The following is a 19,987-nucleotide window of genomic DNA, read 5'->3' as shown; positions in this document are numbered from 1 at the left end:
AAACTAAAGCAGGGAACACTGAAGGCCAGTTTCAGTATTGAGCCTGATTGCACCGCTCACGTAAATTTAAAGGCTACTTCTAGCGAAAAGAGGTGTGCGTCAGAATCGTGCAAATACAATAATCATTCATTGCCTGCACAGTACCCTGGTCTCAAGCTCGTGTTGGCAACTGTTCTGATTTTGCTGGCAGGCTTGCTTAGAGTGGCCCGTGCATAACAATGTCGTGATGTTTGGCACTAGGCCTACTGAAAGTTTTCTTTTAAAAACTGACTGCCGTGGCTATGGCAGAAGCTCTTCATTGGATGTGTTCAATCGGACCAGCTGTACAAATTTGAAAATGGCTGAAGATAAGCACTTGGTTTTTCCTACCTCATTCTGAGCAGTTTTCAAGTGCAATGCTGGCGGGATGCGATTTTACTGTCTTGTTTTTTTGCTTGGTGAGACTTTTTATGTAGCAACGTGAGAGCATTAGTATTTAATTAAAAAGGTACGCTGCACCTTATATTTGTGTTAGCATCCTATGGTGCAACATTGCCATTGCCCAACTACTTGAGATGCAGTTATTTAATTAGATTACTAAGCTATCAGCATAAAAAGTGGGCCTAAGGTTTAGATTAGTGGACCGTGTCTTGACAATACCGTACAGTTCCGAGTGAACGCCTACCCCCGAAACATCGCCCAGCCCCCTTTAGGGGTGACATATTCAATTTACTAAGAGACCTGAAAGATCGCCCACCCTTTAAAATCAATAACTTTAGTACCGATGAGTGAACAAAATAAACGCGAATTCTATTCATGCGCTGATGCGGTCACTTGATTATTCTTTTCGCACCTGAGCCAAAAGTTTTTCCATCTGGTATTTTTTCTTGATATCTCAGCAGTTTTGGTTGGCGTTGCAACCACTTTCTCCTAGTTTTTTGCACCTGACCCAAAAGCTTGCCCATCCCATATTTTTCACTTGATAACTGTACTTTTGGTGGGCGTTCTTTCGGAACTTTACGATAAGTCCAACGTGGTGGTTGTTGGTGCAAGGTGGTTGTGAAGGTGGCGACCGGTTCTTTTCCCGCAGCTCCCTGGCTCTGATCCAGGCCTTGCTACAGCCTTACCGGAATCGACCATGGGCTCAGACTAACTGGATACTCATGCGGCTCTGGAAGGTCAGCATCTGCATCCTTGGTGGTGCCCCACTAGTCTTGCCTGTGGCTTTGCCGTTGGCGGCACAACAGTGGCTTTGCAGTAGAGACGCGTATTTGATAGTTACCTGTAACATTTCTAGAGCGTGCGTGAATGGGGCTCATCGCAGTTTGCTGCGGCTGATTCGTTTACGTGTGGGCAAGCTCTCTAATCATGTATAATTGCGATTGCTTCAGCCCGTTGACGTTAGCACCCTCGGAGGAAAAAGGTGCGAATGCATGGCCTGTGTTCTCTCATATGGCTTGGTTTGTTCACTTTGTGATCCTGCTGGGCATTGTACAGTTCTTTGTTTCAGTACAGTTTATGGGTCCCTTATATTGCTTCATTCCTTGTTTAAACATTACAAAATGCCCTGTACTTTCGTTGATGTATGTAACATTACATGTCCGTATTTGTTTTCAGCACACAACGTATTTCCCAGCAACCATTTACATCTTGTTATTTTTGCGCATGCACATGTAAACATGTTTAGCCCAGATTTGAGAGATAAAATGCATTTGTCAGCGCTGAAGTGCCCCAGGCCCCACAACTTTCAAAGCAACTGTCATAATTATTGGACCAAAACTCCTTGCTGTGGTAGAAGTACGACTGTGGGGTTTTATATGCAAGTTTTGGATGTACGTCGTGAAGTCCATAAGGTGAAAGAGTAATTGGTTGTGGATATTGTTTCTAAAACATTCTGTTGCTTGTGGAGGGCATTCATGTGGATATTCGTGTCCATTGCGACATAAATACCATACACAAGAAAGCACCAGCCACCTATCCACATACCGCACATGGTACATACCCAAACGGGGTTTCAACATGTTTGCTGACCAGCTTGCTGCAACAGAGGGCATTTTGTTGCATTGTGCATGCTATGATTAACTTTCACACGGAAGATTCAGCTGCTCTCTTTACATGCAGTAGAACCTTGTTGATACGTAAAAAAAAAAAAAAAAAAAAAAGCGAGGGGGAAACGTACTAACCAGGAACACGTAGTACTAGCTGGGAAGAAATGTAATATGGGGCATTTTTAGTGTTGATTGATTTGATTTATTGTGAGGTTTAACGAGCCGACGCAAAGCAGGCGGTGAGGCGGGCCATAGTAGAGGGCTCCGGTATAATTTTGACCACCTTGGGATCTTTGACGTGGGCCGAAATCTCCTACACACGGGCGGCCGCTTCTCGCCTCCATCAGAAAAGCGGCCGCCACGGCTGGGAATCGAACCCGCGTCCTCATGCTCAGCAGCAGAACACTTAGCCACTGAGCCACTACGGTGGGTGCATTTTTAGCGTTCGCAATTGAGAACGTAGTAATAAATAAAAATAAATAAATAAACTGGGAACGTATGAACTGGGAACGTATCAACAGGGTTCTACTGTAAACTGTGTTTCACTGGCGGGAAGAAGCTGCTTGTGGTTGCTTACTTAGCGGACTATAAAAACAAAATACCAACAACAACAAAAAATGAGAGGAAGGAAGACTCGGCTGAATCGGTGTTCCTGTTCCCTTCCAGGGTTGTGGATACGCCTTTCGTTACACAGTCGCTCCGCACCTGGTTGAGAGGATGGCATCCAGACCTGTAGAGTCATCCTTGCCCACGCAACCAGGTGAGGCGTAGGTTTGAGAAATTGGGGTTGTTGGACACCCCCTTCCTGTCCGACCTCTTTAATTTTTGTGGAATCAACAAGTCAGCGAAGTTGCAGTGGCAGGAACAGGACTACAACGTTGGGACCCGCAATCACTTCCGCCAATCACTTCAGCCAAAGCCTGATCGAGTAATTACTGAAGTTAAAATTGTTAGGTGTATAGAGCACGCAAAACATTGTAAAATTTTAAGTGTGTGTGAAAGCTGGTGCGTGAATACGGTGGAGACGACGATGATGCTGTACAGGAGTGACCCTGAATTATGTTAATGGGAAGAATTTATTTACCATATGCTTGAGTTAGTTGCAAGTTATCTACAGTAAAAAGTTGTTAATTCGAACTCGGTTAATTCGAACTTCGAGTTAATTCGAACTCACGCCCTGGTTCCAGCACAGCCCTGTATGTTTCAATAGGGGGAAACTCCTGATAATTCGAACGCGTTGGTGTCCAGAACAGTTAATTCGAACTGGGATCCTTTGGTTTTTATCGCTTTCTGCAGAAGAAGTCGGCCCAGAGTGATTACAACGTCTTGCAAATCCTAACCAAACCAAATTTACTAGACATACAAAACGGTGAACCAGAAAAACAACAGCTACACTGCTGCGACAGCTTATTTCGCTTCTGCAGTGGGCTGTGCGCCACCAGCACCAGTGCTACGGCGCATGTCTTTGCAAGTTTTCTTTGTACCATGGTCACCTGTGATCACGTGGCGTGCTCAACAATCTCAAGTGTAGCCTGCATGTGCGCACTGGTCGTCAAGGTCAGGCTATCGTTTGTGCCGTGGTGGGTAGCCAGTTTCTTGTGTCACCTCTTTCGTTGCCTCGGCGCTTCGTCAGTGACGCCTCATCGACTGTGCCAGTCATGGCGAATCGGGGAAAATACTCGGCAACAAAGGAAAGCGCCTAGTTCGCGATAACAAGTCCAGAGGTAGCCTCTTTGTGTTCTGCCCGTGCAGTGTGGCGCGATGTCAATTCATCCTAGCGCCCGCCCACTAATTCGAACTCCGCTTAATTCGAACGATTTTACGGTCGTCTTTGAGTTCGAATTGACGAGTGTTTACTGTATGATGTTCTCACTTGTGATGGTGTTTATTGCTGACCAATTCCTAATGCTGGTTCAGATTGATATGTTTTGGACAGTTCCGTGTAGCTGAACTTTGGATAAGCCAGTTCATTCTGGATTGAATTCATCTCACAGGTTGACGTTAGATTGTTAAAACTGAAATGTAGGGTTGTATTCTTCTGGAAAACAGAAAGTCCCGTATGACTAGAGTCCAAGGAGTGAGAGCCCATAGTTGTTTGAACTTCCCAGATGTGAAACTCTAACAGGCTGTATGTCACAATGGTTTGATGCTTCGATGCACGGTAGCGCTGTGAGTGCACGGCACTGCTTGCTAAAAGCATCTGTCTACAGCCCTGCAAATCAGGGAAGCGCGTCAGGGTTGCAGGCTTGCAAGGGTCGAAAAAGCATGCTTTAGAAACAGGCAAGGTCTTAAAAGTAAAGTTTAGTCGCTGACACCTTGGATTGAAAGGCCCCGAGCCCTATTCTGCAGGAACAGCTCCTCTTCAGTTGTAAAGGCCGGTGAAAATTTGGATTTTTTAAGTGAAGAAAGGGAGGTGAGGTGAGGGAAGCTGCTCGTTAGACACTGACAATTACACGTTCCCACTCTCTCCCCTTTTTTTCTTCTTCTCGGGCCCTCGCAGCTCCCTGCCCGAGCGTGTTCTTCCAGAACCACATTGGCCGCTGGCTGGAGGACCACCCTGAGCCGGCCGACGCCTTCCTGGGGAGTGTGTTGACACAGCTCAACTGGTCCTTCTCCCAGTTCATCAGCATGCTCCAGGAGGTGCGCGCACATCTGTGCACAGCTTTTTATATGCACATGCACGCACACACAAGCACGCGCACGCACAGAAAGAGAGAGTAACTGTTTACTTCGATGTTTCGACTTGAGTCAAGTGTTTTCCAAATTCTTGAAAATACGGCTTGACTTGAGTCGAAACGTCGAAGTAAGCAGTCTTTGAAGACAGTGTACTTTACTTTGGGAATACTTCTGTAGCAATTAAGGACTGCACTTCATGACTATATATATATATATATATATATATATATATATATATATATATATATATAGCGAATCAGAATAGGAAATGAGGGGCTCGTTGAAAATAAGACAGAAATAAGAATTGGCAGTCATGAAGACCTCGGAAAGCAAAGGGGAGGATTTAGTAGCTCAAGATAAAGAATTTGAAAAATAAGAAAGTGGAGAAAAAATGCCCGCCGGGTGGGATCCGAACCCACGACCTCCAGAATACCGGTCTGGTGCGATAACCACTACGCTACCGGCGGGGCTACTTTAGCCTCCACTTTCTTGGGTATTTATGTTCAGGTGTTTTTGTTTCCTGCGCTTGGGGGTGGTAGCCGGCGCCACTCGGACTACTCGGGGTGAAGGGGACCTTCTTTTTAACCCCCGGGCCGTGACTCGAGCGTTTACGACATGTCGAGAGTGGTCGACCAGCGTTGAACCCTCTTAAGCTCCCTATGGCACCAAGACTGCCAGAACAGAGGCCCTCGCTATGCATGTAGCGAATCAGAATAGGAAATGAGGGGCTCGTTCAAATAAGACAGAAATAGGAATTGGCAGTCTATATATATATGGATGGCAGTACTTGTTCGTACCAAGCACATGATGTGATGATGTGTGTTGGATGTTCCAAACTTTACCCCACCGAACGCAAAGTAAGTCCTCGACTCCTATGTGAGTGCGATTAATAACATCTTTGTTGCACCACCATTGAGAATCGGGTTGGTACGGAGCATATGACACACGCACACCGGTGTTTTTTTCTGTGCGGTGTGTGGGCATAGTGGCACAAGTCTTGCCATGTCCGTGGTGCTTCGGCCATGTCCGTGGCCATTTCCGGAGTTGTTAGTCGAATAAATTGACAGCTAAACTTTTCAGTGAATACCACCTATATATATAATTTCTGAGAGTGCTGGAATTAACGGTACTTTATCTGCTTCTCCTACTGCCATTCATTTGAAATCAGATAAAAGGGGATGTGATGAGTGAACCTGAAAGTTGGGATTGTACTTTGTCTACATTTTGGGACGCCATCAGTCTTACTATATGTGCTAGCCGTGATGGTTGTTTTGATGCAGTTTATGGCTCTTTAGGTTTTTTTTTAGCGTCATGAGAGTTCAACCCAAACGCACACCTCAGTTTTAAAAATATAAATGCCGCCAAAATGTGGTGCTCTAGCTGTGGCAGCATGCATCAGGATGCTCTGGGTGTCAGTGGTAGCACGTGTTTGAGTTTGCATCACGCGTTCAGCAGTGACTGCCCAGTACTTTTAAGTGCAGAGCACTTTAGGGGCTCGCCTTGTCGTTGTAGCTCATTCGCTGGACCCAAGTAGAGCCACACGGCGCTCCGTTGTCGCGGTGTCCCACAGAAACTTCGAAAACCAGATGATCTATATAGTCATAAGTGTTCGAAACTCGTAAACTGCTGGTACTTGTCATACATCTCGTCATTTTTTAGTGCAAAGGAAACTGCAGGTACATTTCAGGCAAAATATACGTAATTAACCACCGGCACCTGCACTCATTTAGTTAGGCGCTCGGTGGATTGGGTTTTATGATAGTAAGCAATAAAAGTGGCAGTGCAACGCCGGCACGTGCGGGAGGAAAAGCAAGCACAAAAAGATCAGAACTCCCGTTGGTGCAGTTTCAGGTCGGGGGCGCGCGCACTGCGAAGGTGGGAAATTTGAATTGCATTGGGTGGTAGCAGTGAGCAGATAACTGCGCTACAGCCCGTTATGGCAAATCACTGCTCTGCACATCTGACAGCTTTCATGTTGAGTGGAACGGCTTTAGTCTCTCTCTCTCTCTCTCTCTCTCTCTCTCTCTCTCTCTCTCTCTCTCTCTCTCTCTCTCTCTCTCTCTCTCTCTCTCTCTCTCTCTCTCTCTCTCTCTCTCTCTCTCTCTCTCTCTCTCTCTCTCTCTCTCTCTCTCTCTCTCTCTCTCTCTCTCTCTCTCTCTTTTTTTCTCATTTTTATTGTTTTCTTTGGGATGCCCCACAGATCCAGAACGCCCAGAGCTGGCCCGAGCGTGTGTTCATCAACTCGCAGCAGCTCAAGATCTGCGCCACCTGCTTCGACCTGTCGCTGGGACTGCTGCGTGTCCTTGAGATGGTCGTCAACGTAGCTCCAGGCCTTGTCACCAGCCCTTCGAGGCCAAATTCTGAGATCCTGCTGGCGCGCATCTTTCAGGTGAGGGAGAAAAGAGAGGATGACAAAAAAATGGGAAAAAACCACAGAGCAAGCTGGAGCACTTCTGCCCAAGGTCACGGCACATTGGGTTAATATCACTTCCATAGCAAGCAGGTAGCTTCAAGCAGCTGGTGAGGAGAAATGCCAAGGAGCGTAGATTTGCTCCATTAGCCCCTTAGTAACGCATCATTGGTGCATTGAAGGAAGGCCTATTGCCGCCAGCGCAGGAAGCTAGTGCATACACCGAGTGAAAATTAGAGCCGGACTATGACAAGGACAACAGAAAAACGACGAATGGCATCGCCCTTTTGTTTTCCTTGTCATAGTCACGGTCTAATTTTTACCAAATAGGCACCAAATTGCCAAACAGTGTGTTCTACTGAAATACATTCAATGCCCAGCTAGTTCAACCTCTTCAGGAAGAATATATTGCATGTTTTTAGCAGGGCATTTCTCATTTTCATCGAGGCATAGTTTCATGTGTCCGAGTTTATTAAAAGAACTTTCTCTCCACATCCCCAAATACCTTGAAAATATTCGAAGGTTTCGAATAGTGATGTCCAGTTTAAAGCCGAGTCAAATATCGCATTATTGGCTCTGGTATGTGAAAGTATTAAATATTTGCACGCACCTAGAAATTACCCAAGCCATTTATGTCTGGAGCCAATGTGTCTGCATTTAGGCAGTGAAGTAAGGCAGCGTTGCTAAAGGTGGCAAATTAATGGCCGACCAACATGCAGAACTGTTTGTGTAATCAGTGTCGTGAGTTGCACACCGTAATCGCTTGTTCGATGTTTCACCAGCAGATGGCGATAACCCTCAAGTCGTTCAAAATACTATGTGGCGACTTCTTATGCGCTCGCTTGGTGTTTAGAAAAAGAGAAAAACAAAAGCAGCAGTAGGAAGTTGTCCGTGTGTGCATTTTGCTGTGGTGATACAGTTAAACCTCGATGTAACGAAGTCGGTAAAATTCGTAATTTACTTCGTTACATTGAAATTTCGCTACATTGAAATTCGCGGTTATAATGAAGTGTTCATCCCGTGAAGCGTTTCCTGAAAAAGAAAACGTGGCGCGCATACACGGCCGGCGCACTGTTTCTGTTTCTATCGGTGCTTAATCGTCTACGCGGGCATCAGCGTGATCCGCATGGGGCGTTTTCTTCCCGAAAAAACGCGCCCCGCAAGCCACAGGCGCGCTGACGCAGCCGCGGAGTCCACCCGCACGATGCGGGTAGCTCCAGCGACCGATTCTAACCGCTCGCTGAAACGGAACTCGAGGGGCAAACGAGAGGGGTATGCGAGAAAAAAAGCGGATAACGTGGGCGAAATTTTCACTGTAAAACGTCATACGCGCCGCTTACGAGAGCGCCCATCAAATATCCTTCGCGGCGGCCTTATCGTCTAGCCAGCCGGCATCCCCGAGCGCTTCGAAGCTCCCGCCATAGGGTGCGCGCCTCCCCATTGGCGAAACTGGTCAGGCTCCTCCCACTGCTGCGCGCAGCGCGAGTCACTTCCCGCCGCCGGCACGCAATCGCAAATGCCGGTGTTGGAAAAAAAAAAAAAAAAAAAAAAAACGCGCGTGCAAGGCTCATAAAGATTCACAAATGCTTGCTGGGACGACGAAACCCAACAAGCATGAGCGAACTCGAACGAAGTGCAAAGCGGCGGCTTGCGGCGGCGGCGGCAACGCCAGTGGCGATTAGGCTTACCACCGCGGAGGATATTTGATGGGCGCTTTCGTAAGCGGCGCGTGTCACGTTTTACAATGAAAATTTCGCCCACGTTATCCGCTTTTTTTCTCGCACGCCCCTCTCATATGCCCCTCGAGTTGCGTTTCAGCGAGAGGTTAGAAGCGGTCGCTGGAGCTACCCGCATCGCGCGGGTGGTCTCCGCGGCTGCGTCAGAGCGCCTGTGGCTTGCGGGGCGCGTTTTGCGTTTTTGCAGGGAGAAAACGCTGCGTGCGGTTCACGCTGATGCCGATTAAGCCGTAGACGATTAAGCTCCGACAGAAACAGTGCGCCAGCCGTGTATGCACGCCACGCCGTTTGTAGGCAAGGGACTTTATCAAAGACTCCGTGGCTGGCTGCATCCGCGGCATTGGGCGACCCGTGTCGCCGTTCGCGTTTTATTGGGACCCCATTTCGGCGCTTGTGTCTTCCAAAATCTACTTCTACAACTTAAATATCGTGCCTCGTTCTCCATGAAACTTCGTTACATTGAAATTCCGGCAAACGGGACTTCGTTACACAGAGGGTGAAAATACATGGTGTGCATACACTTGAAGTTACAAAAAATTCCGTGGTTCGTTACATGGAGGGTTTCGTTACATTGAAGTTCGTTACATCGAGGTTTAACTGTAGTGCTTTTCCTGGTCTTCTGATATAAGGCTGCAACGTAGTGGCTGCATGTGACATTCGCCAAAGTAAACAGAATGGTTACCTAGTTACACTTGGTTTTATGATCCGTAAGCAATGCAGGTGTTTGTGCGCGCCAAGCACAGAGAAGACATAGAAACGTGATGGGATTATCAGTTGTGTGCCAAAACATTGCCAAGCAAACACACACACACTTCCGTAATTTTTAAAATGTACAAATTAGCGTAGACATGCTAACACTGTGCAAAAGAACAGCGAAGTGGTAGATGTAGGAATGTTTGCATCAAGTACCATTTTACTTGCAACTGGGAAAGTTTACGAGAAATATCACGTTGTGAGCAACTTGTTTATGGAATAAAATGCACTCAGATGCACAGATTTCTGGCCAGGATGGTGCCATAACTAGGAGCGTGGTATAGGCAAGAACTTATCGGAGAAAAGAAGACCACATTGCATGGAGAGTGGGGATGCCATTCAATACTGTGCAGTGCAGTGCCCTTTAGCCCTTTGAAGTCTTTGCCTGTGACACCTGCCTTGTGATGAATATAGCAAATTGTGCAGTTTGAAGGTTTAAGTAAAAAGTTGCCCGCTGCAGCTAGTGGATTAATAACCCTTTGTGGTCCGTTGCTGGGCCCTGCCCGACAATGCAAAACGACTGTAGCAGTCCGTTGTCTGGCTATGCCCGACACGGGCGCTCAAAGTTACATTTTGCGGCTTTTCTCACTGTGATTCGCCCGCATCTTTTGTATACATGGTGTGCCATCTCTTGAGGGATAAGTGAACTTTGTTTATTGAAGTTATCTTCTTTTTGCACTAGGGTGCAGCTCAATGTTCAGCACGGGCTTTCTGGATTCCAGAGCGATTTTCAGATTCAGATTCCAGATCAAAATTGTCTAAAGGCCGTCTTAAATAAAAAAAGACACCCTTTGTGGATTGGCCCATCCCCTTCCACCCCTAGGTGCTGAGCCACATCTTGAACCGAGTGACGTCACGGTGTGGCTGTTTCGACCTGGTTGTTGGCATGGACGTGTCGGGTCTGGAAGCCATCGACCACTTTCCCATCATCAGTGCCGTCATGGGGATCCTCGTGGCACTCCTGCTCAAGGGATCCGTGGAGAGGCAAGCCTGGCGGGCCCTTTACTCTTGTGGGGGATTGGCCGGCAGTGAATGGGCCAGTCCATTGCTAGATTGTTCTTTAGGACGTTAGGATCAATCTTCCATTAATTTTTCCGTGTCCCCTTTCCATTGTGAGGAAGTAATGGAGTACCTACTTGCTGAAACCTGCTTGCTATTACAATAAACCTGGCTGCAACAAGGCTGCAGGCATTAGCCACCAGTGTTCGTTAAGTTGTGGAGGCGCTGCCTTTGAAGCTCCCACTTGCTGTTGAATGGCAAGAAACGTAATTTTTGTCATTGATTTACATTTGTTTCGTTGCATGTCATATTTGTTATGGCACACACGTTTCATATGTTTGTGCACATTTCTGTTGCTTCAACTGCAGTCATCATCAACCTAAGCTTCATCACATCTTTGTGACATCGTGATGTGGAGTAGGTCTATACCTCGCGGGTCATAATCCCCGCACATTTATGTACTCCTCCTCCCCTCCTGCCATGTCTTCAGCCGGGAAACAGCCCTGTCAGCGCTTCTTGCTGAGCCCTGCTTCCAGCTGTCCTCCTTGGAGTTCCTGCTGGGTGGCGGCGGGGGAACAAGTTCCTCGATGATGCAGGAAGGTGCATCTGAAGACACCAAGGGGAGCGATGGGCTCCCCGTCTTTTCACTGGCCAATTGTGAGTCCAGCAGTTCACGTAATGCTATCATTTTGCTCTGCTGACTAGGAGTGTAGTCTAAATATTGCACAGCCGGTTGTGGATCCAGGCTTGGGAGTCCATTTTGGTAGCGTGACTGCTGTTCCAGAAATGTTGGTCAGGAGACTGAGACGTGCTAATGAAGGAGAGAACTTTATAAAAGCATGTACATTATGGGTATACAGGTTTGAATGTTGTGTCTCGAATTGAATCGCACAGCAAGCAACAACTTGGTGGCGTGCAGCACCGCCTTTTTGTTTACAGCAAAAGTCCCAAGGGGGAATTCAACTCTAAAAGTCTGGCCCAATCAAGAGCACACAATTCAAAACACATAAGCCCCGCCCACGCTTTAAGCCATCTTGAATGCTGGTCCACGTGACCATGAGGGCAAAAAGGTGTTGGCGCCGATCCAATAAGAAGACCTTTTGTCTAAGCACGGGGCAGGCCTGAGTTCCTAATTCACGTAGCTCACCGATTACCGATTTCACAGTCCGCACTGGAAAGTTGCCTCCTTTGTCACATCGCCGTTGTGTTTCATTCAAAAAGTTGCATGCGTGTCATTGACGGAGGGTAGACGATCTCTCTTCGATAATGTGTCTTCTTTCTTGAATAAGGTGTCGTCCACAGCACGGACCAAATCAGTCTCTGGTGATGAAAACACACTAATTAGCGTCGACGTCTCTTGTCAGCTTAGGTGTATCGGTTCACCAACCTAGTCATGACAAGCCCCACTTGTTGCAAGGCAATGGTATGTGCTCGGGATTCGCATATCACAGATAACCCACTCAACTAAAGCACTACCTGTACACCTCCACTTCTGCTTTATGCTGTGAATGTTCAGATTATTAAACGACTGAGTGACCAACTTCTTGTTGAAATACTCAGTAAGCTTTTAACTATGAAAGGGCCCCGAAACAGGTTTCAAGCCCACTTGCCATTTTAAAAACCTGTTTCGGGGGCCCTTTTAAGGGTGAAAAATTTGATAAGTCTTTAGCAAAAAAATCAGGCAATGAGTTGTGTAAATTGAACATCCACTGCATAAAACAAAAGTGAAGGAGCAAGGGTGGCGCTTTATTTGAGTGGCATCACACCTCCGTGAGTGGCATCACACCTGAAATCACACCTTCTTGTACAAATCTGCATCTGTCACCGTCTACACCCATTCCTCCCCTCATTTCGTAATTGCTGTTCGCTAGACATGCCGCCTTTGTAACAGAGTTGATAAGGGTTTAGCCACCGAGGTGCCGCATGCTGCTTGAAGTTGTTGCACTAGCTAGCTGCGTAACGTGCCACGCAGACTCGGAGGTGAAGGAGGAGGAGGTGGAACAGGCGCGACAGCTGGTGCAGCTGGTGCAGAGCCGGCAGCCGCCGCCCGTCACCTTCGACGAGGACCACGTGTGCACCATCTGCTACGCTCAGGGGAACTCGGTGCGGTTCGTGCCCTGCGGACACCAGTCCTGCCGGTGAGTGGCGGTGGCGGTAGTGACGGCCCATGAAATGGCACATACCAACGTGGGGGGATTGGCCAAGAAGAGTTTTTTTTTTTTATGGAAATCAATCAGATAGGGCAAAATAGTGTAGAAGAGGAAAGGATTTAGTCTGTAGGTTTAAGGGAGAGGGAAAAAAGGAAGAAAGAAGAGCGGGAAAAAAGATAAAAGTCAGCCTGATAGCAATATTTTTAGCACGGCAGACGAGCCATCTTCAAAATGAATGAGTGGATGGCGTGAAAGACGTCCCTATGGCAGTGGCCCAGCTTTGTGCCCCCAAAAGGAAAAAGCACTGGAAGAATCAATGGCAGTCCAAGGTGTCGCAGAGGAGTCTCCAGCACCCTTCTTCGGTGATTTGATTATCGGCAGCACAAAAGGAATAAATGTTAACCCGATTCAGTTTTGTGGCAGAAGTGGCACCAAAGTGTGCACATCTCTTCTTCTTCTTCTCCGACGTTGCATCAAAATGTTTGTGGTAGTGCTCACTGCAGCACTCACCTCCATGTGTAACGAAGGCTGATCGGCATGCTTGCCCCAGAGGTGACCTGCTTGCACCAGGACATTTCCCGCACACACCAGTAGGGAGCATTAAAAGTTGCTTACTGGGGATGAACAGCAAAGTCATAGAAGCAGTCAATCCTAGAAGCTCTAAACCACTATTGTAAAAATGTATACCGCATTGAGAAGTGCTCAAAAACAGAAAGAAGTTTTAAATAGTTAGGCAATGCAACCCATGTTCCTGTGCTTTCATCGTGGCAATGTGCTTACTTAAAACCCATGCTAGAGGTATGCTGGAGGTATGAAACAGGGTTTGGAGTAGGAAAAGAACGACTTCTTGTTGTGTGAGGAACTGTTGGTACTCGTACTCCTCACGCAGGATTGAGACACAGGCTTGTACATGAGTAGCAAGTCTTTATACTTTATACCCGTAGCTCAGTAGTGTTCGACAGTCGGACTTTTCCATTTAAAGGGACCCTGCAACACTTTCTTGAACTTTTTTCGAAATATTAAATGCTTGCAGAACACATATTCAACCAACATATCCAGTAGTACTTAGATTTGGGGGTCACAAAGTACCTTAGCCAAAAATTACTGCGCTGTGCCCAACAGATAACTTGGAAACTTGCTTAAAAGATCTTTCTCTTTTTCCCGATTCTGGTGTTTGAGTGCCGGAATGACGTCATTACAGCGGTGTAGACGATGTTGGCCGGATTTCCTTCACTTGCAGCAATAAACGCTTCCGATAACCACTTTAGAGAAAAAGAGCCACCGAAGCAAAGCAGAAATGGAAGGTGGGTCTCCGGCGACGAGCAAATCATGTAGTGCGCTCCGGGCTGGCAATAATGATAGCTTTCGCAGTGCTTTGACACACAAAGGAAAGATCGAAAACATTTGTCGGGAGTGTTGCAGGACCCCTTTAAGTTGCACATCTTGAGCAGGCCGTTCTGCGCGAGTGCAGCGGGAGTGAATGTGTCCATTTCGGCAGAGAAAGCACTCAAGCAACAGGGACGAAGGAAGAAGCAGATCACACAACGACAGTAGCACCGTGTCATCTGCTTCTCTCTTTGTCCATGTTGCTTGATCACTTTCTCTACTGAGGTGAGTGCATACCTACTAGTCCCACTGTTCGTTCTGCTGAGTGTGCCCGTGTCTCTCTACCGTCGTCACAGCGTCTGCATCCTGACCCACCTGGCCAACAGCAAGGAGTGCTTCTTCTGCAAAGCGGTCGTGGAGAAGCTCGACCCCTGCAGGACGTAGCCTCCACAGTGAGAAGAGGATGCCCACTTCAAACGCACCCGCTCATTCCCTCACACGCAACCACATCTCATTGGGGGATGTCTTTTGCCCTGTTGTACAGTAGAGGAATCGCCGTTCGTTGTAAAGGAAGTTGTGTTATTTAAACGCCGAGACAGAAGCTGCTCTGATTAAATACTGAGACAGCACGCTGTGTGATAGGATACGTTTGAATATCCACCAGCTTGCGTGCCAGGCATTATGGTGTGTGAAGTGTATTAGTGATGTGCAAGTGATAGAGTTTCATACAATACCTAGAGGGGAAACTGGCGCTAGTGTCAACGCGAACGCCGAGATGGTTCTTACGCTTTGATGGGAATTATGGGTAGTTCTGGAATCGGATTGTGTAGGATCGAAACAGTCCTAAGGCTGCGCAAATTGTGTTTTTTGGCAACAAAACTCATATTGCGTGGTTCACTGTTTACAAATTACATGGCAAACAAGAAAGTTGGTGACCAAAAACAGGTTTTGTGCAAAATAAAATGGTGCGTTTAAATAGAAAGAAAAAGCGGAGTCGAGGAGGTTTGTGAAGTAGGTTTGCCATTTGCCGCCAACTGCAGTGGGACGCAGACTTCTCCGAAAACTGTTTGTAAAAGTTTCAATGGTTGTAGTTTTTAATCTTAGGAAAAGTTTTTTGCTCTTAAAAAAAGAAACCGATTACTTTTTGTAGAAGTTATTCTAGCCTGAATTAGTGACATTTATCAAGCAGCATTCCTATCAGCCGCTGGTACTACTGGTCTACGCTGTAGGAACCGGCGTTCATACGAGAGGTGTGACTGTTCCAAGCAATTCGCAACCGTCATCAGCTTCGAAAATACATTGCTCTGTAGAATGAGCAGCGCCGCAACTCCTAATTCGCAGACAACTTTGCCGCACACAGTGCCGTCATTTGTATTTTCGTGCTCGCTGTGCCGGCAATCAATTGATAACCCACCCAATTCGCAACTCTGATTATAAAACATTCCACTCGGGCGGCTTCAGTGCGCACGCGGCATGCAGTTCAAGGAGAAATGTATTTTTTAACACTTCTTCCAACACCCCCCCGTATACAGGCAAATGTGTTCATGTAAGTCCAAAACGAAAACGAAACTGCCTGCATAATTCAATCCATAGTAACTTCCACAAGCCATAAGCGGCAATCCGAATCCAGAAGTACCCATCACATCCATTGCGACGGGCGATCGCAGCACCAGATTCCTCTCTAGTTGTTATTGTATGAAAGTCTATTGTGTAAGTGCTGCGTCTGGTCCGCAACTTGTGCATCGTAGCAGCCGCTATCTTTGTCATGTGGACGCTGCCTCTCTCAGCTTTGAACAAGCGCTTTCGAATGAGCTTGTGCAAGTGCAGCTGACGTGTACGGTGCATTACTTACGGGCACAGTGCAAAACTGAAGTGAGAATTATGACTGCGTTCCAGTGTTTGGGTTTTCTTTTGTTGCCGCATTGTATATCGTGCAAAGGCATTGTGAGACGAAGAAGTTGTCTTGGGCTAGGGAAGACTGTTAACTCGATGCAGAATGAAATCAGATAATCGGGAGGCAAAAAGTGGACCGAGGCATTGCAAGACAGGAATTGATGGAGGAACACGGGAGACGACTCGGTCTCTCAGCAGGCTAATGATGATGATGATGAGATCATTGACCCTTGAGTGGAACTGTTTTCTCTAACGTCCGCAGCTTTGCTTCGTTTGAGCAGCTTCGCTCCGCGAAGCATCTGGGCGTTTGCAGCCGGTGTTGGTGTTCATTTTGTTTCGCGCAGTGCCTCTGCATCCTGCTTTTACTTATGCAGGATGTTTCCAAGACGGCAACTGCTCTAGGTGTGGGCTGTTTCGGGCTCATATGCAAAGGAGGGGAAAGGATTTCAAGCAGCACGGCAACGGCTCCACTTGTGTCCTTGCTTTTACCTCGGTCTCCCCCGCTGACTGCTTTATATATTGCATACTCGAATGCCATTCAAAATCTGCAATCCCTATGGCCCTGCGGAAGAGGCAAATTTTGTGAATTTCAGAGACAAGTTTCCGGAATTTAAGTGAATACATATATGTGGAGTTGCGCTACTATATTATCTAATTCAACAGGGTAGAAATTTGGGCTGGTTGGCAGATTTTTCAAAGACAGCACAAGCAGTGAAATGGATGGGACGAGAAAGGACAACAGGACGATGTGCCGACTAACAACCAAATGCTTCATTTCTGCAAACGGCTTATTTGTCCTGTTGTCCTTCCTCGTCCCATCCATTTCACTATTTCTGCTGTCTTTGTATATTGTCTAAGTTTTTTTTATCTAAGCCCTAAGCTCTAAGCTTTTTATCTAAGCTATTATCTAAGCTCTTTAGCAAATCGTCATTTTTTGTGTCTGAGCACACGCATGTGATCGAAGCCTCGTGGCGACCGCCCGGCAGTTAACGAAAACGAGAAAATGCCTAGCGCTCATGTGTGCGTGCCTCATGGCCACCACCCAGCGCACGTTTATCAAGCCAAACATACCCGTTTAGGGATATTGGCCAAAACTGGCCAAAGAAAGAAAGACTCTAGCATTCTCTGTAATCGTGGCAACGCTTGCTTGGGACGAGAACGACACGTCATATCGTATGCCCCTCCAAGGTAATGTCTAGTGATTAACACTTCCAAAAAAATGAAAGAAGCTCACACTTACAGGAGCAGTGATGGAGTAAAGGTCGTTACGGCAGCGAAGAAGCAAATCTGCTGCATTCGTGGACTTGAACCGTTGTGATGGTCGTGAAGGTTGTGAACAACTTCGCTACCTTCAAGTCCTGTGCATTAGTATGAGCTTCCTGCATTTATTTCAAGCTTTTATCAGAACTGAAGAAAGGACAAACGACAACAAAAGGACAATAAAGGACTCCAACATCGCTTGCATCTCGAAAGGGTACGGGCTGTCGAAGTCCCGAGTCCACAAAGAACCCAAGTGAACAACAGCCTAACTCTCATGTGCAGCAGAAATATTCTATATGCCAGAGACACAAAAAATTCCAGCCATTCCACCCTCCGAAAATGGATGACGAGCAAACCTGTAAATGTCATGGTAAGGAAACATGCACTAAGGAATTTATTGCATCACTTGCTGTCACTTGGCGGTCACAGTGGCATTGTTGTCATTATGATATGCAATGATCGGCAATATTCACATGTGCAGAAACATTCTTGGATAATGTCAAGTCGATGCCCATACACTGCTGGATGGCCAGTTTTTGCAACTGCCAGTTTAAAGCACGTGCTATGGAATGCTTCATGCTTCGAAGACGTGTGGAGCCGTGGGAGCTTCGATGCAAGGAGGACATTGAAAAAATCTGTGGTGCCCCGGAAATGCCTTCTCTCAGCTTTCTGGCATACAAATATTTTGGTTGGAATTGAAAATTAGGCTCACACGCATTGAACTGTGTGGCCTAAGATTTTCGGCATGATACTTTACAGGGACCCTGTAACACTCTTTTAGCGGTACAAATAAACCCATGCGATGTTTATATTATAACACTGCCAGGAATACCTGAGCCAAATACTACGCATGTACGTGAAGCGGTAAGCGCGCAAATCGCTGTGAAAGACTCGGAAAAACCAACCGCGCTCTCTTCAATTCTCCACATTGTGCACCCCTGGCATGGCCTAAACGACGTCATTTGGGCCATGGCTGTCCTATTGGCTGTCGCTGGTCAACTTCACGGCTTATTTCTGACATTTGCTGTGACGATCCACTGCCGTTGGTGCTGTGCACCAACCTTGTCTATGCCTGAGCCTGTACGAACAGTTTTGCCGTTTTTCTGTTTTGAGTATTTTGAGTGACAAACTCAATAATTCCCTTATAACCAGATAACTTGACAAAAAACGTTTATTGCTTCAAAAACACCCTACCAGCCTGAGCGCACGCTTGCAAGTAGGCAACTATGCCTTTTTAAATCCTTTTAAAAATTCCGTGTTCCCCCCCTTCCCCCCACAAAAAAAGAAAAATAAAGTGGAGAACAATACCCGCTCCAGGTTTAAAGCCAATATAAAATAAATGAACGGGGCTAGAAGCCAAAATTTTTTATAAGAAAAGCCAAGCCTTTTTGTCGCACCCGACTAGAAATACCGTAGACACCTCCACATTGCGGAGAAAAGGAGAAAACTCCCCGGCCTGTGACATATCGCAGGCCGCTGAAGAGAACGCCATGAGCCGCCCCCCTTTCCGGGAGAGAGTGCGCAGCTTTTGTCGCGTAGTCCGCGGTCGAGTTGAGAGGGAACGATTATGCGCAATTTGTCATCACACATATTTTCGATGATAGTGACCAGATTTTTTAAATTCTTACGGGAGGAGATTGCTGGGACAATAAATAGACTACCCCAAAATACATTCCGGGAAGTCGATGGTAAGTGCTGCAGGGCCCCTTTAAACAAAGAGTGCACATAACAAGTCATTGCTACACATTTAGGCCCCGGACACTTCTATAGTTAGCTGAACCAATCTGTTCCCAACTGAGCTCTGAATAAAGAAAATAATGAGAATAGAATAAAGAATACAGAAAATAATAAAGTAAAATAAAGAAAGCATAGCAGATTGTGCATAACAGTTGTTGGTTCAAGCTGGCTTGACCATTCAGCGACTTCAAAGTGAACCAAGCTGTGTATAAATGTGCATTGTTGCTGTTGCTAAGATGTTCACTTCATGACCCGCAGTAGTAGCTTGGGCAAGAGAGAGTTTGTTATTATCATACTGTTCCAGTGTGGCTTTCATTGGAAGCATTTGTGATTGCAATAAAAAGTATTCTGAAACCAAGGCTTTCTCTGTCGGCTTTTCGTGATGAATGTTTTGCAGCTTATTGTTGAACTGTGGGTGACAGGCGCATTAATTTCCAGGTAGTGTAGTTCGCAAATTACAGTTCGCGACAACGTGCAATTGTAAACCAATTGTCTTCAGACTTGTTGACAAGAGCAAAAAGTGATTGGCACATATCTAGAGACAACAAAATAATTTAAGTTTATCTGACGGTTTAACCTTGCTCCTGCCTAGCTGAAAGGAGCGTTTTGAATTGACCCCCTGTTGATGGTACAGTGGGGTAACAAAAGAAGGCATGCTGAGCAGCTTTCGCAAAACTTCAGGAGGCAGATTTTTTTAATGCATACCAATTGTGAGAGGACTCAAGAAGAAAACCCATCTGGAACTCCTGATGCGTAAAAAAATCACAAAGGGCCTCGGAGTGTTCATAATTTCGCATAATACCACTTATACTGCCCCTGTAGAAGTGTATTGCCACGAATGCATATGTGTATTGTGGTTAAGTTGACTTTAAAGGAGGGACTGGTATATAGCTCCCCATAGAGATACATGGAGTCTAATGGAAGTGTTTAATAGAAGGCACTAGGTTCTTCGTGCTTTGATATCAGGCTGCTTATAATGCTTTTAGAAAGAAGTGCTCTTGGCAATGCATTTGGTTGCGA

General features: G+C 46.5%; 2 protein-coding genes and 1 non-coding gene across 3 annotated transcripts in view; 2 read left to right on the top strand and 1 right to left on the bottom strand.

Annotated features, from left to right (window-relative positions):
- The window catches only part of LOC144160118 (E3 ubiquitin-protein ligase RNF123-like), a 39,623-nt gene extending 28,949 nt beyond the window's left edge, over positions 1 to 10,674 (top strand). The window contains exons 24-28 of the mRNA XM_077691722.1: positions 1,070 to 1,157; positions 2,694 to 2,787; positions 4,528 to 4,667; positions 6,904 to 7,092; positions 10,426 to 10,674. Of these exons, the coding sequence (XP_077547848.1) occupies positions 1,070 to 1,157; positions 2,694 to 2,787; positions 4,528 to 4,667; positions 6,904 to 7,092; positions 10,426 to 10,674 (760 nt within the window). The remainder of the gene's footprint in view (positions 1 to 1,069; positions 1,158 to 2,693; positions 2,788 to 4,527; positions 4,668 to 6,903; positions 7,093 to 10,425) is intronic.
- Positions 5,098 to 5,170, bottom strand: Trnat-ggu (transfer RNA threonine (anticodon GGU)). Its single transcript has one exon. It is a non-coding gene; the product is annotated as a tRNA-Thr (tRNA).
- Positions 10,675 to 11,072: 398 nt separating the features above from the next.
- LOC144159389 (E3 ubiquitin-protein ligase RNF123-like) lies at positions 11,073 to 19,321 on the top strand. Its single transcript, XM_077690838.1, has 3 exons — positions 11,073 to 11,258; positions 12,574 to 12,739; positions 14,434 to 19,321. Exons 1-3 carry the CDS (start codon positions 11,189 to 11,191, stop codon positions 14,519 to 14,521), a joined length of 324 nt encoding a protein of 107 aa, XP_077546964.1. The 5' UTR covers positions 11,073 to 11,188; the 3' UTR covers positions 14,522 to 19,321.
- The last annotated feature ends 666 nt before the right edge of the window (positions 19,322 to 19,987 follow it).

Source organism: Haemaphysalis longicornis, unplaced genomic scaffold (assembly GCF_048455015.1).
Source record: "Haemaphysalis longicornis isolate Haplotype H1 unplaced genomic scaffold, Haemaphysalis longicornis Haplotype H1 scaffold_10, whole genome shotgun sequence".
Taxonomy (NCBI): Eukaryota; Metazoa; Arthropoda; class Arachnida; order Ixodida; family Ixodidae; genus Haemaphysalis; species Haemaphysalis longicornis.
The sequence above is the reverse complement of the archived record's forward strand: the minus strand, read 5'-3'. Positions and strand labels throughout refer to the sequence as shown.

What these genes read in the sequence shown, in the direction of transcription:
- LOC144159389 (XM_077690838.1), top strand. Translation starts at nt 11,189, where the DNA reads ATGATGCAGGAAGGTGCATCTGAAGACACCAAGGGGAGCGATGGGCTC. An exon ending in CGTCTTTTCACTGGCCAATT is followed by an intron (nt 11,259 to 12,573) that starts GTGAGTCCAGCA and finishes CGTGCCACGCAG; the next exon opens with ACTCGGAGGTGAAGGAGGAG. An exon ending in TGCGGACACCAGTCCTGCCG is followed by an intron (nt 12,740 to 14,433) that starts GTGAGTGGCGGT and finishes CCGTCGTCACAG; the next exon opens with CGTCTGCATCCTGACCCACC.